The sequence below is a fragment of the Aplidium turbinatum genome, chromosome 6 (genome assembly GCF_918807975.1).
Source record: "Aplidium turbinatum chromosome 6, kaAplTurb1.1, whole genome shotgun sequence".
NCBI classification, from domain to species: Eukaryota; Metazoa; Chordata; class Ascidiacea; order Aplousobranchia; family Polyclinidae; genus Aplidium; species Aplidium turbinatum.
Genome location: NC_137477.1, coordinates 16,690,785 through 16,706,461, shown reverse-complemented (window position 1 = coordinate 16,706,461; position 15,677 = coordinate 16,690,785). Strand labels below are relative to the sequence as shown.

The 15,677-nt window shown below is 39.1% G+C and overlaps 1 protein-coding gene across 1 annotated transcript; it reads right to left on the bottom strand.

Annotated features, from left to right (window-relative positions):
* Positions 1-1,287: 1,287 nt before the first annotated feature.
* Positions 1,288-14,586, bottom strand: LOC145772446 (uncharacterized). Its single transcript, XM_082584324.1, has 5 exons — positions 14,481-14,586; positions 11,805-11,884; positions 4,208-4,333; positions 3,346-3,438; positions 1,288-2,333 (listed from the first exon to the last, which is right to left on the bottom strand). The coding sequence occupies exons 1-5, from the start codon at positions 14,584-14,586 to the stop codon at positions 1,296-1,298; spliced, it is 1,443 nt and encodes a 480-aa protein (XP_082440450.1). The 3' UTR covers positions 1,288-1,295.
* Positions 14,587-15,677: the final 1,091 nt, after the last annotated feature.

The window sequence follows — 15,677 nt, the reverse complement described above, 5'->3', positions numbered from 1 at the left end:
AATACTCGTATGCCCTTACCCTTCGAAATTCTGTGCTGGCTACGCCCCCGATATCAGTGGTTTGTTACGAGGTTTGGGAACGCAGTTCCTAAGCATGTGCAATTGGGAGTGGTGCAGAGTGTCGATGTATTATAGGGCTCTTTTCTTCGTTTTAAGGTGGTATAGTAGCTTAATTTATGGTGCATTTGCCAGGTCGAATTAATAAAGACCTACACAGTACACACAGGGCTGTGTTAACCGCCCCCCTTGCCTCGCGACCGAGAGAGGACAGCTGTTTGGGGGTCCACTTATTTTGAGGTGTATGTTTTTGGTGGTTTAAAAAGAGCTGCTACGAAAGCTCAATAATCACTGGCTTAAATCATGCAAGGCCGTATGTACTGCTTCTCAAACCTCCGGCTAGGGGCCCACGCAATTCAGTGTGTGCAGCGTTTTTCGGTTTATGATTTTACTTGCACAAGAAACATTTAATTTTTTGTTTCATTTTGGCTCGCTTTGCTCGTTCAACCACATATTGTTCATCTAACCAGCGAATTTAAGCATAGGGCCTACATGGTTCTGGAAAGTGGATGAAGGGAGTAAAAAACTTTTATGTTTTACAAAAAAAAACTAACAAAATAATGCAATATTCTGAAATAAACACTGCTCGGTTGATTGATTGAATCTTTATTCTCGAACTGGGAAGACAGTAGAGGCTTTGAATCACTGATGCAGACCCGGTCGCGAAATTTTTTACCAACGAACTTTCTGTCTCATTTACCTATTTCGGTAGGTTGGCTAATAAGCTTTTCTGTTTTTAGTGAACCACCCAGCAAACTGTCCACTTGAAGCGGTTGACTGTCTCTTATCATTAGTTTCGTCCTGTTGCTCAAAACAACAAACAGTGTACCATATGTTTCTCGGCAGCCGATTTGTAGCAAGAATTGACAGCGATAGACACGTGTTTCGCCCATGAGGCTGGGCTCATCAGTATCGCACCGTATTCTGCCACAAATTTATTCGACCACCGCTTTACCAGTCAGTTTAACTCTTATTTTGTGGAAACAAAGAAAGAGCCTCTGTTTTGTAATCAAATATCGATTTCGCTTTTAAAGCATCTTCAGTTTGATATTGTCAAGAGCAAAAAACTTGAGCAACAGGACAGGAGTTTGTTGTGTTGAGCAACAGGACGAGATATTTCGGTAAGGGTAACCATTATTATCCAGTAGGCCTATCTGCAAACTTAATTTTATTTGCCAAATTGTCTACTTCAAAAAATGAAATAAAATCAAAACAACATTTTTCTGCTCATGCAAATTTTATGCAAAAGATATTTTTCTTCGAATTGGCTGATGCCGCCGATGGTGGAGTGATTCATGCCGGCGTATCTTCCAATAGTCGATGCTCTTATCCTCAAGGCTAGTATTCCAACGAGTGGCATTTGGCCCGGTCGCAACTTCTTGTGACAGTTTTGCGTCTTGGTTGGATGTTTGTGTCAGGTGTTGTGCGTGCAACGTGTCTTGTCGTGAGATGTCAGCGCTTACCGGTAGCGATGTTTCCTGGTTGCATGCAGGTTTTACGTGTGACAAATGTCTAGAATAGATATTGCGCACCGGCACGGTGCAGGTTTCAATGAATTTGCTGTGACTGTATTTCAGAGGAGAAAAACCAGTAAACTTTTTCATAGGCTGGGTGTTTCCCTTATGTGAACTATCCAGAAGTTTTCCACAATCAACATGTTTATGGTTCTGTTGAAAGTGTGGAAAAACATTTTTATTCTCCTTTTTAAAATCGTGTACACGAAGATGCATTATCTCATCTTTGTTCTGCATAACGTGAGGATGGTCTTGTGTTATCTGCGTATGGATGTCACACACATTTTCATTTTGTGCATCGTGAACGTTTGCATCAGATTGCTGATTTAAACAACACAGTTTATGCGAAATGCTGAAATTGTTATTATATAAATCTTTTCTACCTATATGCCGTATTGAAACATCTTTTGAAATATGCAGGCCTACACGTCTTTGTTCAACAGAGTTTTGATAGTCAAAAAGTAGTTTTTTTACATCAGCTTGTTTGGCGACGTCCAAAGCAGTTTTGTTCCTCGCATCTACCAGGTCAGGGTTGGCTCCGTGCTCTAACAACAAGTTTACCATTTTGAGGCACCCACTACTAGCAGCGCTGTGGAGCGGGGTAGAAAGGTCCAAATTTCGAACGTTAATTGGCGCCCTCTGCTGAATGAGGATGCTGGCCGTTCCCGTGTATCCACACAAAGCTACAGCATGTAAAGGAGTATTCAAGCATCGGTCGATGGCAATTATATCCGCCCCTCTCAGCAGCAATAGACTCACAACCTGCAGTGATAAGGAAAAGTAAAACTTGCGTCGATTTAAGCCGAACGTCAGAGCGATGAACGCAGCTTATAAAGTACTTTTCTGGTAAGCCGCAAAGTCAGTTTAAGTGGGGTGCAAATATCGCTAAAATTGTATATATTTTTTGACTAGCCTATTTGGCTAAGAAATAATTACTGTTAGGTTAAATATTAAAGCATATAGGCTATACTTTACAAATTTAGTTACAAACGACCTGTTTTAACTTGATGCTGCGGGTTCGCTGTGGCAGTAGCGGTTTGCACTAGCTTTCGAAACACAGTTCCCTAGTCATTGCTACGGCGAACTGCTAAATGCGAAACTTAATCTATTGCATTAAAGCGTATACTAAACAACGCTGGGTACTGGGTAGTAAAAGTAGCGTTATTAACTACACAAATATAAATCAACATGATTTCATGGCCCAATTTGTGTTCAGTTAAGTTTTGATCAAAACTGTTGAAACAGTAATTTGGGCCCAGTAGCCTACCCATTCGATTCCGGAGTTTCCAAATAAGACAGCTCTAACAAAATAAGAAGCCTCTTAAAAAATGATAAGAACTGCTTCAAGACATTAGTAAACATTGATTGAATCACTGAGGAAAAAGCCTGAAGAAGACTGAATGCAAACGCACTATATAGCAAAAGATTATGCTGTACTTACAGTAAGTTACTTCAAGTTGCCGAGCCCCTATAACGATTTTGGCCCTCTAAAATTAAAATGTAAATTAAAAAGTTTAAATGCATCTATTAGACACGCTGTTTACGCTGCTGGCTACAATACAGAAACTGTTTATTTTCTACGGTCTTTTATAAAATTTTCTCTGGTTCTCTGATAATACAACATTTTCAGATATACCGTAATTTTATTAGTTCTCGGTTGTCCTTGAATGTAGCCTATATTTTCAGAAACAACATGATTTCTTTCTGTCTCATCATTTGGCCAATTATACTGGCAACTGATGTTGACAAAACTGCCATATGAATAGTGTCTCACCTCGTTGTGTCCCATCCTCGCGGCTAGATGCAATGGAGTTCCAATCCTTGAGTCTTGGCCAATATTGACATTTGCGCCGTGGTCTAGCAATGTCTGAAGTAATAATATGATTTTGTTTAGTTGTCATCAATTATTACCTAACACCAATTCAGTTCAGTAGGCTATAGCCCTATGGAGGGCCGTAGACATTTTTTTACAGAGCAGCTTTTCTCTTCCGGTCGAGTCTACCTCTGTAATCGAGAACATTGTCTACCGTAATCCATCCATTCTGTTTTCTTTCAAGTTTACCATTTTTACAAACCTCTCCTTCGATAGTAGCTGAAACCAAACTATCTCCACTTCTTTTCCAATGACCATATTTGCTAAGCTCCCTCTCTTTGACGTTCGTCAGCATACCTTCACTTTCCAGGGACACTCAACTCCGCTAATGTGGACCATAGATTTTTATGAAAAAAAAAACTGAATCGAATGCCTTTGAATTGTCCACCCGTTTAGCTCAGTGGGTTACGCCCTCGACTCAAGATCACACGGCGCTGGTTCGGCTATCGGGGTGTGCACTTGAGCAACGCATTTCAGGACTGCTCTCCATTCAGCGGCAACTAGAGGATAGAATAATTCCACGACAACAACATTTCAACAATCGGAAATTTTATTCTGCCAATCTAGGTAACCGGCCCTGCGTCAAACGCCTCAACAAGTATGCGAAACTACCAGGAATCCCCTATCAAGACTTAGTCAGTTTGTTTGGGGTTAAAGAAGGTATATTTTCTAAATCATAACACACAAAGTTCTACCATAATTAAGAAACAATTGCATTTAAGGTTTATATATTTTTTACACCCTAAGGTACGGAGACACTTACTTTGACTAAAGAAACACACCCTTGAATAGAAGCAATTTGTAACGGATATTCGTGCAAGTGACATTTACATGAATCTCTCCACACATGCTGATCTGTGCACGCTCCAGCTTGAAGCAGCATTGTCACCTGATGGATGTCAATAAGATCATTTGTTTGATATGACAGCTTTTGATGTAGAAAAACTAGTACTATGTCATTGGATGACCACTACATTAAAGTTATATTTAGAATGAACCCAAAAAAGTAAATGTAGTTGCCTACAAAACTTTTCTTCCTAGCACACACAAAATCAAGCAACAACACAGCATTTGTGATATCATCAAAGAAAAAAAGTGCGAAAAACAATTTCGGATAACCATATGATATGGCTATGCTGATGATCTGGCACCACTCCATTCTAACAAGTACTGGCATGTGGTAGAGGAATCATTCACAGACGACATCGTCTAAATCGCAGACTATCAGGTTGTGGAAGTTGAAATTGAGCCTGGCAAAGATCACCGTCACACCTTTTCACCTGTGCCACAGGGAATCCACGTGTCAATTGTCGGTCTTTCTCAATAGAAACTCTTTACCACACAACCTATGCCCCACTTACCTAGAAGTGAAACTCGATCGGCAATTGACCTATTAAGAACACGCTAAAGCCCTCCATGCTATAAGCTGTTAGCTATCTGTTAAGCTAAGAACTTGCATCTGTCATTAAGCAAGTTAAAAGCGGAAAACACAGGGGCCTAATAACATCTCTCCAGAATTTCTTAAGCACTGTGACACCAAATGTTTGACATGGTTAAAAAGCTTCTATTCTGCTTGCCTGACTTTACAGGCCATACCAAAAACCTGGCGAAAGCCACTGTAGTGGCACTACCTAAACCAAACAAACCAAATTATGATCTCAAAAACTATCGCCCGATATCACTACTCTGTGTCTCATATACGATCCTAGAAAGCAGAGAGGGGCACGGTAGCCTACAATTTAAAAGTACCGCTGTACCGGTACTCGGTACTGGTCAAAAATAGTACCGCGATACCGGTACCGGTACTATTTTTAAAAAGTACCGCGGTACCAGTACGGTAGGCTACTCGGTAAGGTACTTTTTTAAATACAAGTTACAAGACTTAGAATGATAAATTTTGTTTTGTGATTGTAATCGAAATAATCTTACATTTAAAACCACAAACGCGATTCATCTCCATCCCAATTATATTAACAAGTAACAGCAACCCGACATGACGATGTTCATATTCTACACAAAGACTGCTCAACCAGCCCTTTGGTAGGCACGCAAAGCTGAATGGAACAGATCGGAAAATAAAGTCACAAGTCTCTTGATTTTGCTCAGTATAAATGTATAAATTTAAGGTAGGCATATTAATACTTGTTAGTTTATAGACTTATAGTTAAGGGCCAACCCAACATGCCGTATAGAAAGCTATTGGAAGTAAAGGCCATTCAACATCAGAGGTGTAAAGTAATGAAAGTAGTGTTATTTAAGTAGCAATAAAACAAAAAAAAACTGGTATCCATCTAAAATGGACTGGCTTGCAATTAGCATAAACATAAAAGCAAGTTGCAAAAAATAAAAGACAGTGACACTATAATTCCTTTTTACTTTTATGATAAGTAGTAATGTTCAGTAACTAGTAGCCTACTTTTTGAGTAGTTTTATTTTGCATTACTTTCTACTTTCACTTGTTTAGTTAGTTTTTATGCCAAAGTAACGTTACTCGAGTAATTTTATATTTTGTCTAGTTGAAAGTGGTAACTTTGATAAAAATAAGTTAAAAAGGTATCATTTGTAAATTGTTAAAAATGAAAAGTTTTGTTAAAAAGAATTGTTAAAACGAAAAGTTTATCTTCCTGAGACCTAAAATATTCATTAAAAATTAAACTATTAAGTGAGATATTTTATGACTAAAAATATTGAGATTTTGAAACATTTTTTTAAAACTTGATGAAATTTGTCAAAAATGTTTGTTTTTTGACTGCAAAATTTACTAATTCTACTTGAGTAATTTTAAAGATCAGTAGGGGAAGGTGAGGTAAGTTGAGCCAGTGGGTAAGTTGAGCCACCCCCCGTAACTCAAAAAATAAAAATCGCATCAACTTTCTACTGCCACCTACCTGACCGTTTATCTTATATAGAGCTGTTCTGTAAAGATTATAGGTCTTTGTCTTGTAGAAAGACAGAAAAACTGTTTTTAGTGATTTTAGGAAGTTTTTTGAACTTTTTGAAAAAAAATATTTTTGGAGTTTTACAAAATGTTCGTGGCATTCACCAATATTGAAATGTCTAACACTAATCACTAATGTTAGCTTATTCAGAAACTATTAAAGTGAGGTTGCTAGCTCATATATGACTGGAGAAATTCCCGTTTAACGTTTAATGGCGGCCTTGAGGTAAGTTGAGCCAGTGATGTACAGGTAAGTTGAGCCGGTGGCTCAACTTACCTCACTTCAGCTGCCAGTGTTAAGTAATGATATATGTAGTCATTAAATAGATAACAAAGAGTATTTTACTCTTTAATAGTCTAAATCTCTGGAAAAAATAATTTGTCCATTGGTCTATTAAAGTTTTAATTTATTTGTAGTGTAACTTGCAGCCTACTAGCAAGATGCAAGGGAAAACCCGACCTGTGCATTACATTGGTAAAATCGAATGCTTCAATGAAGATGGAGAAATTGAGGCCAACTTTTTAAGAAAAGTGCCTGGAAAGTCCGAGGAAAAGTTGTCCTTTGTCTTTAATGCAAACGATAAGTGTGCTTTTCTTAAAGAGGATGTCGTTAAAGCTTCCTCACACGACCACTTGGAGAAACTTTCTGCCGTCAGCAGAAATTCAGGTTTCCATGCTCTCTTGATCAGTGGCATATGGAAAAAGTTTAGATCTGACAGACAACGGAAATTGATTTAGAAAATTCACATTTGGAGGTTTATTTAATCAAGATTGTGTAATAATTCATCGTTTTATTTTCTGTTCTGCAGGTCAGTTGACACGATCTGCTAGTAGCCTACTACATTGATTCAACGTCTGTTGACATTTAATCAACGAAAAAGTGGCAGATTTGTTGGCTGAGAAGTGCGCAATTTCACAGTCGAACAGTCACAACCAGGCCCGGATTTAGGGGGGGAAAGAGGGGGCAGGTGCCCCGGGCCCCCCGACTTTTGAAGGGCCCCCCTACGTGGAAAAAATGTGATTTTGTGTTGTTTTTTCTTCCTTTCAGCCTTTGAAGTTTCTGCAAAATGCTGTGCAGTGCTGGATTGATGCTACTGTAAACGCAGAGGTGGTTTTTCGCGCCGTAGGCTTGAAAAAATTTATTGCAGGGAGGCCCCCCGATCTAAAAGTACCCCGGGCCCCCATCAGCTAAATCCGGCCCTGGTCACAACAAAAAAAATTTATCCTTTTACATGTTATTCTTTCTTTCTGGTAGCAGCTATGTATTAACTACTACCCAACCTGTCTTCTTTCTAACTTTCGACTCAAGTTCCACATGTGTTGAGTTAAGATTGTATATTGTCAAAAAGAGACGGGTTCAATAATTGTGATGTGGAATAGTCATTGCACACTCTAATACGTCCGTCCGATAGATTTATCACATCGTAAAAGGCCGAACCACGTTTTCGCCGAGCAGCAAAACACGAGTTAGTAAATAGAGAAAAAATAATGAGAGATTGTTGCTCAAGCATGACAGTGCATCGCAATGATGACGTCACCATTGCGTCACAGTCCATGTTACAATTCGGGACAAATATTTGGGCAATAATTTCGTGAATACATGTATTGCATAGCATTTTGTAATGTAGGCTACCATCGCTACAGCTTTTGTTATTGAACTAAAATGAGTGGCTCAACTTTCCTCACACCCCGGCTCAACTTACCACGTGGGGTAGGTAAGTTGAGCCAAAATGACGTAATACCTAAAGCATGTTTTTTTTCAATATTCTTATGAGTTATGAAAAAATTTTTTTAGTTAAATTAAGGCCAAAGCATCAACCATTATGCTGCCACTTTCACTTTTATTGTAAACCAAGCGGTTTTCTTAGTAGAAGCGTTTAAGTAAAAAGTGGCTCAACTTACCTCATCCTCCCCTACTGTTTTACTTCTACTTGAGTGATAATGTGCTCTGGCACTTTCTACTTGTAATTGTAACGAATTAGAATTGACCATCAGTTACTGTACTAAAAATAGAGAGAGACTGTTCACCAGGCATTTTATAATAAAAGTAATTTGCGTTCTTCTGGTGACTATTTACTAGGTTACCTCCTGATGTTAAAGATGATAACTAGCTTTTGTATTTCCGACGTTTCGTCAGTCAGCACGACTGACTTTATCAAGGTGGCTAAAACAGGTTAACACAACCTGTTCAGCAACGATGGCACAACACAAAAACGTACTGATAAAATGAATAAAGTAAGCAGCAAGAATCAGAATTAAAACACGCAACAAGATACCTAGAGGTTAAACTGAATAAATACAAAGAGGTTAAACAGTTTAACCTCTAGGTATCTTGTTGCGTGTTTTAATTCTGATTCTTGCTGCTTACTTTATTCATTTTATCAGTACGTTTTTGTGTTGTGCCATCGTTGCTGAACAGGTTGTGTTAACCTGTTTTAGCCACCTTGATAAAGTCAGTCGTGCTGACTGACGAAACGTCGGAAATACAAAAGCTAGTTATCATCTTTAACATCAGGAGGTAACCTAGTAAATAGTCACCAGAAGAACGCAAATTACTTTTAGTTACTGTACTTTTACTTGACTGTTCAAATGGACTACTTGTTACACCTCTGTTCAACATTAATCTCTAAAGATTAAACAGGGGCCCATAACATTTGAAAATCAGTAATAGATGCAGCAAGAGATGATTTCTCTTCGCGATTTCGCGCCATTTTCGTTCATGATGATTTCTCTTCACGCCATTTTCGTTCATGGATTAAATCGTTACACATTAAATTGTTACGGAGTTAACATTGTTAAAAAAAAGTACCGATAAAAGTACCGGGTATTTAGACAACCGATACAAATTTCAAAAATTACCGCAGTACCGGTACAGGTACACAAAAAGTACCGCGGTACAATTGTACTCGGTACTGCCCACCTCTGCAGTAGAAAGGCTTCTATAGCTAACTAGACTCGAACCAGTTGTTGATCCTCCGCTGCCTAAAGAACAAGCTGGATTTTGGCGCGGACGCTGCACTACTCATCAAGCAATAAAGCTGACTGAGGATATTGAGGAAATTTTCGAGAAGGGCAACACGCAGGACATCTTGGTGGACCTCACTTCTGCTTATGACACTGTGTGGCACCAAGGGTTAACACTTAGGCTCTTCCGCATGATCCCAGACAAAGATGTAGTGCGATTACTCACAAATATTTTGGAAAATTGGACCTTCTTGCTGAAAACCAGTAATGGACAGTACAGCCATCCCCACTGCTTAAGAAACGGTGTTCCGCAACTCATGCTCCATGTAGCGACAGAGAGCTTTGTCTCTGACGCCACGTTCCACGTCATTAGACTTGTTCCAGAAAGTTCTGGCCTTTGAGCACATACCGCGAACTGCTTTGCAAGTCTAGGGAATTCAATTCAGTAATCAACCTTTTGTAAGGCGCTATGCCGAATTCCAACCATGGTTCATCGTTATGTAGATTTGCAGTCGTGTTGCGTTGTATGATCGTATGTAAAATTCGCTATTCCAAACTAGAACCGTTCTTAAAGAAGCTTAAATCATGATTTTAAAATCAGTTGCAAAAATCAGTACTAAAAAAAAACAGTATCAGTATGTCAGTAGGCCTGTAGGCTACTTGATGTCAGATATCAATGTATCAGTTTTATTGTCGCTACTGCTTCTACTTCTGCTGCCGCTAATATAACGTTTGAATCAGTTTAGTATTATATTCAGAGTCTGTATGCTATGATTTTGGTGCAGCAGCTATGATTTCTGACTCAAGACTGTTAATAATGTAAAAGCGACAATACCTTATGTCCAGTTTTCGGTGGTGGAACATTACCATTCGGGTGTTTTCTTTTCTTACCTTTTGTGTTACTGGATCAAAGATTAGTCAAAGATTAAAATCATAAACAAATATACTTGTGAGCAAGCACTACTTGGTTGGATTTGAGTCAGTGGATATACAGCAGCAAAGTCGACCTCGTGTCCCATCATTCCTTGCCGAGTTCGCCCAGGAATGTCGTCATCCCACTGATGGCTACGTATGAGCCTGTATGCTGAAAAGCAGCGTCCGCTGCAACCCACTTACCAAGGATTGAAGCTCGATCGGCAATTGACGTACAAACAACACGCTGAAGCCCTCTATTTTAAGCTATCAGCACACAACAACTTGTTGAGATACTTAGCTGGAATATTCTGAACTCTAAAGTGCTAGTACCTCCACACTCAGCACCTCCAAATGTGCTTCTACCGCTTGGTACCGCAGCGTACACTTTAGCAAAATTGACACTGCCCTTAACACCACCATGAGAATTATCACCAGTTGCCTGCTTCCAACTCCCACTGACTTTCTGCCGGTACTATCAGGCTTTGCTCCAGCTAGACACCGTAGGGAAAATCACTTACATAGACAAGTTTTACAAGCTATGTCAAGGAATGACCTCCTCCTCAACCAGATGGTCCTAAATTCATACCTCCGAAACCCCAGCGCTTGAAATCTCGACGCCCTTTTTCTCACCAAGCTGCTGCTATCTGCAACTCCAACTTCTACATTTCCGAAATTTGTGATAGTGAATGGAAAGAAGACCCGAGACCAGTTCAATTCACGGTCCTTCACAATACCAATGCTCTACCAGAAGCAGAACTAACTCGGAAGGATTGGGTGAAGCTCAATCGTTTGCGAACTGGGATGGGTCGTTTCAATAGCAACATGTTCCAATGGGGCCTCGCCGACACCATCTTGTGCATTAGCTCAGATTTTCAGACTGCATTCCACATTCTCTACCCATGTTCTGTATACCGACCCAAAGACAAATATGTAGAGTTGTAGACTGAACAACGCTTGATGAACACACAATCCATTGGCTGCTGCGCCTGGATATAACAACTTAACCTGCGGCGGCCTCAAACGCAAGAGGAAGAAGGATATCCATCAAGCCTTTTACAAGCATTTGCAAGACTGATTTACATTGTACTGACAGAAATACAAAGTGGAAGAAAAAAAATGCGTTAAAAAAAGCAAATAAAACCACAATATGTCATGATCTAATTGAGAAAGTGTAACATGAAAGATGTTCCTCCGGCAAAAACCCACTGTCTGTTCAAATCTTGATTGCAAGGTTTGATGAGCAAGGCTTCGCAGATTTTTCTTATCAGTATCACATCTTGCATTTTTGCAGGCCAGGGCTCAACAACCAGTCGTTGACCAGTAGAGAAATAATCAAACTGTTAATAAAATTGTTATTCGGTCAATAATTGATTGATTGATTAAATCTTTATTCTCGGACTGATAAAGCTTCTTTAAAGCTTAATCTTTGCAGTTTCACATACTTGTAAAGTGAAAACTGGACCATCGCAAGGTTAGGTGATAAAGTTTGCCTTAAAACACTAAAAATAACTTTTCAAATTTTGTATGGTAATTCATCACTCACCAGTCTCTGGTTTCGTGCTGTGATGGCCATGCATAGATATGAACATCCAAAATCTTCTCCAAACCCGTTTGGATCTGCTCCTGATCATGAAGTGCTTTTGTTTAGATTGTTTACAAAGTGTGCATGTGTGAAGTACAACAGGGAGTCCATGTCATGCGTCACAAGAAAAGAAGAACTGGAGATTAGTAGGCTGGTGTAGTCAACCATTTAGATCGATATACACTCAATCTTATCAAATAGATAAAGAAACTGAAACAGGTTTAAAAAAAATGATACATGGACGGACTAGGCGGCATAAAAATCTTTTTTGTTGAACTATCGATTAATCCAACCGATAGCTAGGTTAGAAAAGCTCTCTACACTGCAACAACAAAATAACGCCAAGATTAGGCAATGCTATTTTATCTCTCGGAGCGTGCGTTTGAGCAACGAACTTCAAGAACAACTCTGTATTTAGCGGATAGTGGATGGAATAATTAACAGGTCACAAAACATCTACAACAAACGGCGGAAACGTCAATCGTCAATCGGTCAAACCAGCCTTATTGAACGGTAGCTTATCAAGGCCAGCAAGAATTGGTCTATTTAACGGGCAGTAGGCTATTAATAAAAAAAGGTAAATTTTACGAAAATATCAGGTCCGCAGCTAGCCATTTTTAAACTGATGTGTTCAAATAAAAAAGCGTAAATGTCAAGCATGCTCAAAAAACTTTTTTATCTGAAAAAGAAAACGGCAGAAAAGATTGTATATAACCTACAAGTTGCCTCACACCGCTCAAGCAGTTGACGGTTTTGCTCAAATATAGATATATTTCTTAAAACAGAGGTTTTTTGGACCCCGAAAGCCTCAGGCCACGGATCTGATAGGCTACCAATAAAAGATTCTCCCATAAGCGGTTGGCTATTCCAATTAAACATGAAGTAATTAAGTGGACTCAAGTGCATTTAAAACATAAAGTATGCGGAAAGCAATAGGGCGGTTTAAAACCATTTTTGGTGGAGATAAAATCGAAACTATTTAAAAGAAAATTGATTGGAAATGTGGAAAATCCCCAAAATATTTTTAATTTGAATATCAAGAAGCAGTTTGATTGGTGTTGTATTTCCAGACGTTTAATATAAAATAAGCAATAATAATAGTAGCCAACCAAGTGAGAAAACCATTTACCTCTTGTACTTACTGATTCAGTGTATCAAAGCAACGCAATATAGTAAGAAAGAAACGCAAAACAATCAACTAAGGAACGTGGTACAGAACGCTTAATTGATTACACGCGTTGTGCGGTGGTAATCAATTCCAGCGTTGGTACCAGAAAACGCTGAATGTTATTATGTAGTGAGGCAGGTCACAAGTTTACATAAAACCAACGTAAATAAAATGACGACTATAACAATTGGCAATGGCTCAAGGCTTTAAACCAGTGGTTCTTAACCAGGAGGGCGCCCCCCCCCCCCAGGGGGACGTAAAGCATCTCTCAGAGGGGGCGCGAGCTCTACAACAATTTCAATTTTTTTTTAATTACTTTAATTCAGTAATTCTTGCTTTATTAGTTAGACCAGAACTTTACAAAACTATTTTGCGCAGAACTCCTTCAGATTTATCAAATTTTCTCGACGCTGCTTCGTTTGTACTTTTTTGTTCAAATTACTTTTTTACAGTTTTATTTACTTAATTGGCGCAAGCACAAGCGGTGAGATGGCGCAGCGGATAAGGCGCTCGCTTTCCAATCATGCAATCCTGGTTCGACTCCCGGCTTAAGCTGGTTGTTGACAAACACCGCTCACCTCTACCCAGGGTGTAATAAATTGGGTGAGCGTAGTTGCTGAAGTAAAGGCGGCCGAGAGAAAGGAACTGGCCACCCTACTCTCGTTAGTGCCAAAGGCTTAGTGTAATGAGAACCCATTTTCTCATCCCTCGATGCTTGGATCAAGTATGGGACTCACCTTACTTAATATTACCGGTACTAATGGCCTGTTTTATTTACTTAATGCTTGATTGCTTTTTTACACTTTTATTTAATGCTTGATCACCTTATCAGGTCACATGAGTGCTTAGCTCAGTGGCCTAACCTTGAGACGTTCTGGGCCAATTACCTTCCTGTCTAGTGTCTACCCTCTTATTGCAACTCGGGCTCTTCGAATTCTAACAATGTTTGGATCCACGTATCTTTGTGAAGCTGCATTTTCTGCTCTCGTTGCTATCAAGACCAAGTACAGAAACAGGCTAAGAGTTGAAGGAGACTTACATTGTTCACTCTCTGGAGTTAAACCTCGCATTAAAAATGTAGTCGCTAAGAAGCAGTGTCAAGTATCTCACTGATGTGTACAATAAACAGACAAAAATGCAATTTTTTTGGTATGATACTTATTTAAAATCTAGGGGGGCGCTAGGCACATGACCATTATTGAAGGGTGGCTTGATTGAAAAAAGGTTAAGAACCACTGCTTTAAACTGCGAAGCGTTTTCTGCTTTCCAAGATTCTTGAGTTTTCATTTTATGACAGTGCGTTTTATTTGAGGGTGACAATGACAATGATACAAAATTATTTTTATTTTTAAACTGAATATTTCCAAAAATTTTGTTTTCAACAGCCCTAAAAACCACACATTAAATCAACTAACTTGTTTCAGGTTTTAGTAAATTTTAAAGCTAAATTAAGCCGACTCAGTGCGCACCTCTCCTCAGCATCTTCTTCATCTTGTTGCCATCTTGTTGATGTAGACAATTTTCCAAATCTTTATCTTTGTTGATCAAGCACCACGTGACTTTTAAACAATCCATGACTAGAGTTCACGTTTAAGAAAACACAACATCAGAAAATGTTAGAATAACGTTTAGTTAGTTTTTTTGCATGGCTACTGTTGTTCTTTCGAGCTTTACATACGTCGTTTCTACGTTCCCTGACGTTAATGATTGATTCCGGAATCTGTGTAACCCTGATGGCAATATAACTGTTTGGCAATATAACCCTGATTGCAATATAACTGTTTAACACTATATCAGTACTGTATACCAAGCAATGCAAGCATGTTTTGGTATGGGTGTCGGTTTGATTTCTATCAGAGTTCTGCAATGCTGTTCATAGGCGTAGCCAGGAGGGGGGCGAAAGGGGCCATGGTCCCCCCAAATTTTCAAAGTTTGGATTCCGAAGTTGAACCCTTTGTTGAAAATATACTATAATTTGTATAAATTTATATCGTTTTCCATGACATCTGGTTATTAACACCCCCCAGGACTTGTTTTAGACACACAGAAAGACACCAATAAATTTTGCAAATCGTAAATCGCGCAAAGTTTACGCAATTTACGCTTCTTTTAACTAATGTGTGGAAGCAATTTCAGAATCGCTTACTCTGTTAGATTTTTGTGTAGCTGAGTTTTTTGTGTTCTCTAATTTTAGCCGCAGTTTTTGCCCGTTCGTGTGTAACAGCTACCTTTAATAAGTTAATAGCTGTTTATCTGCAAATAAATTTCATACAAATAATTCCCTGAAAGTGTTTCCAGAAAGTGCTATAATCCATTATTTGAGTGTAATTTTGCAAAAATTTTCCGGGTGAGCATGCCCCTGGACCCCCCTAGAATACGCGTGCCTTCGGCACGCTCTAACCCCCCACCAGCTTTATTGCTTCCTATGCTTAAGCCACCAGGATACGCCACTGCACATCAGGTGGCGATGTCTTACATCAAACACTTTGTCGTTCTCTTCAATTCATCACATATTTGGCACCCCCAAATTTTCTTTTCTGGCTTCACCACTGATGCTGTTAGACATTCTAATAATGGTTTGATTTTAGCCATCAGACCGATTATTCCATTTTTGTTCTGGTGGTGTCAATTCATTTTCTTACTGCAATAAACTGCTACGCAAAAGT

Excerpts from the sequence above, each read along its gene's own strand:
- LOC145772446 (XM_082584324.1), bottom strand. The coding sequence starts at position 14,586 with ATGGATTGTTTAAAAGTCACGTGGTGCTTGATCAACAAAGATAAAGAT. Across the intron at positions 4,334-11,804 it reads CAGCACGAAACCAGAGACTG|GTGACAATGCTGCTTCAAGC; the intron begins GTGAGTGATGAA and ends GACATCCATCAG. Across the intron at positions 3,439-4,207 it reads GGTGTGTTTCTTTAGTCAAA|ACATTGCTAGACCACGGCGC; the intron begins GTAAGTGTCTCC and ends TTATTACTTCAG.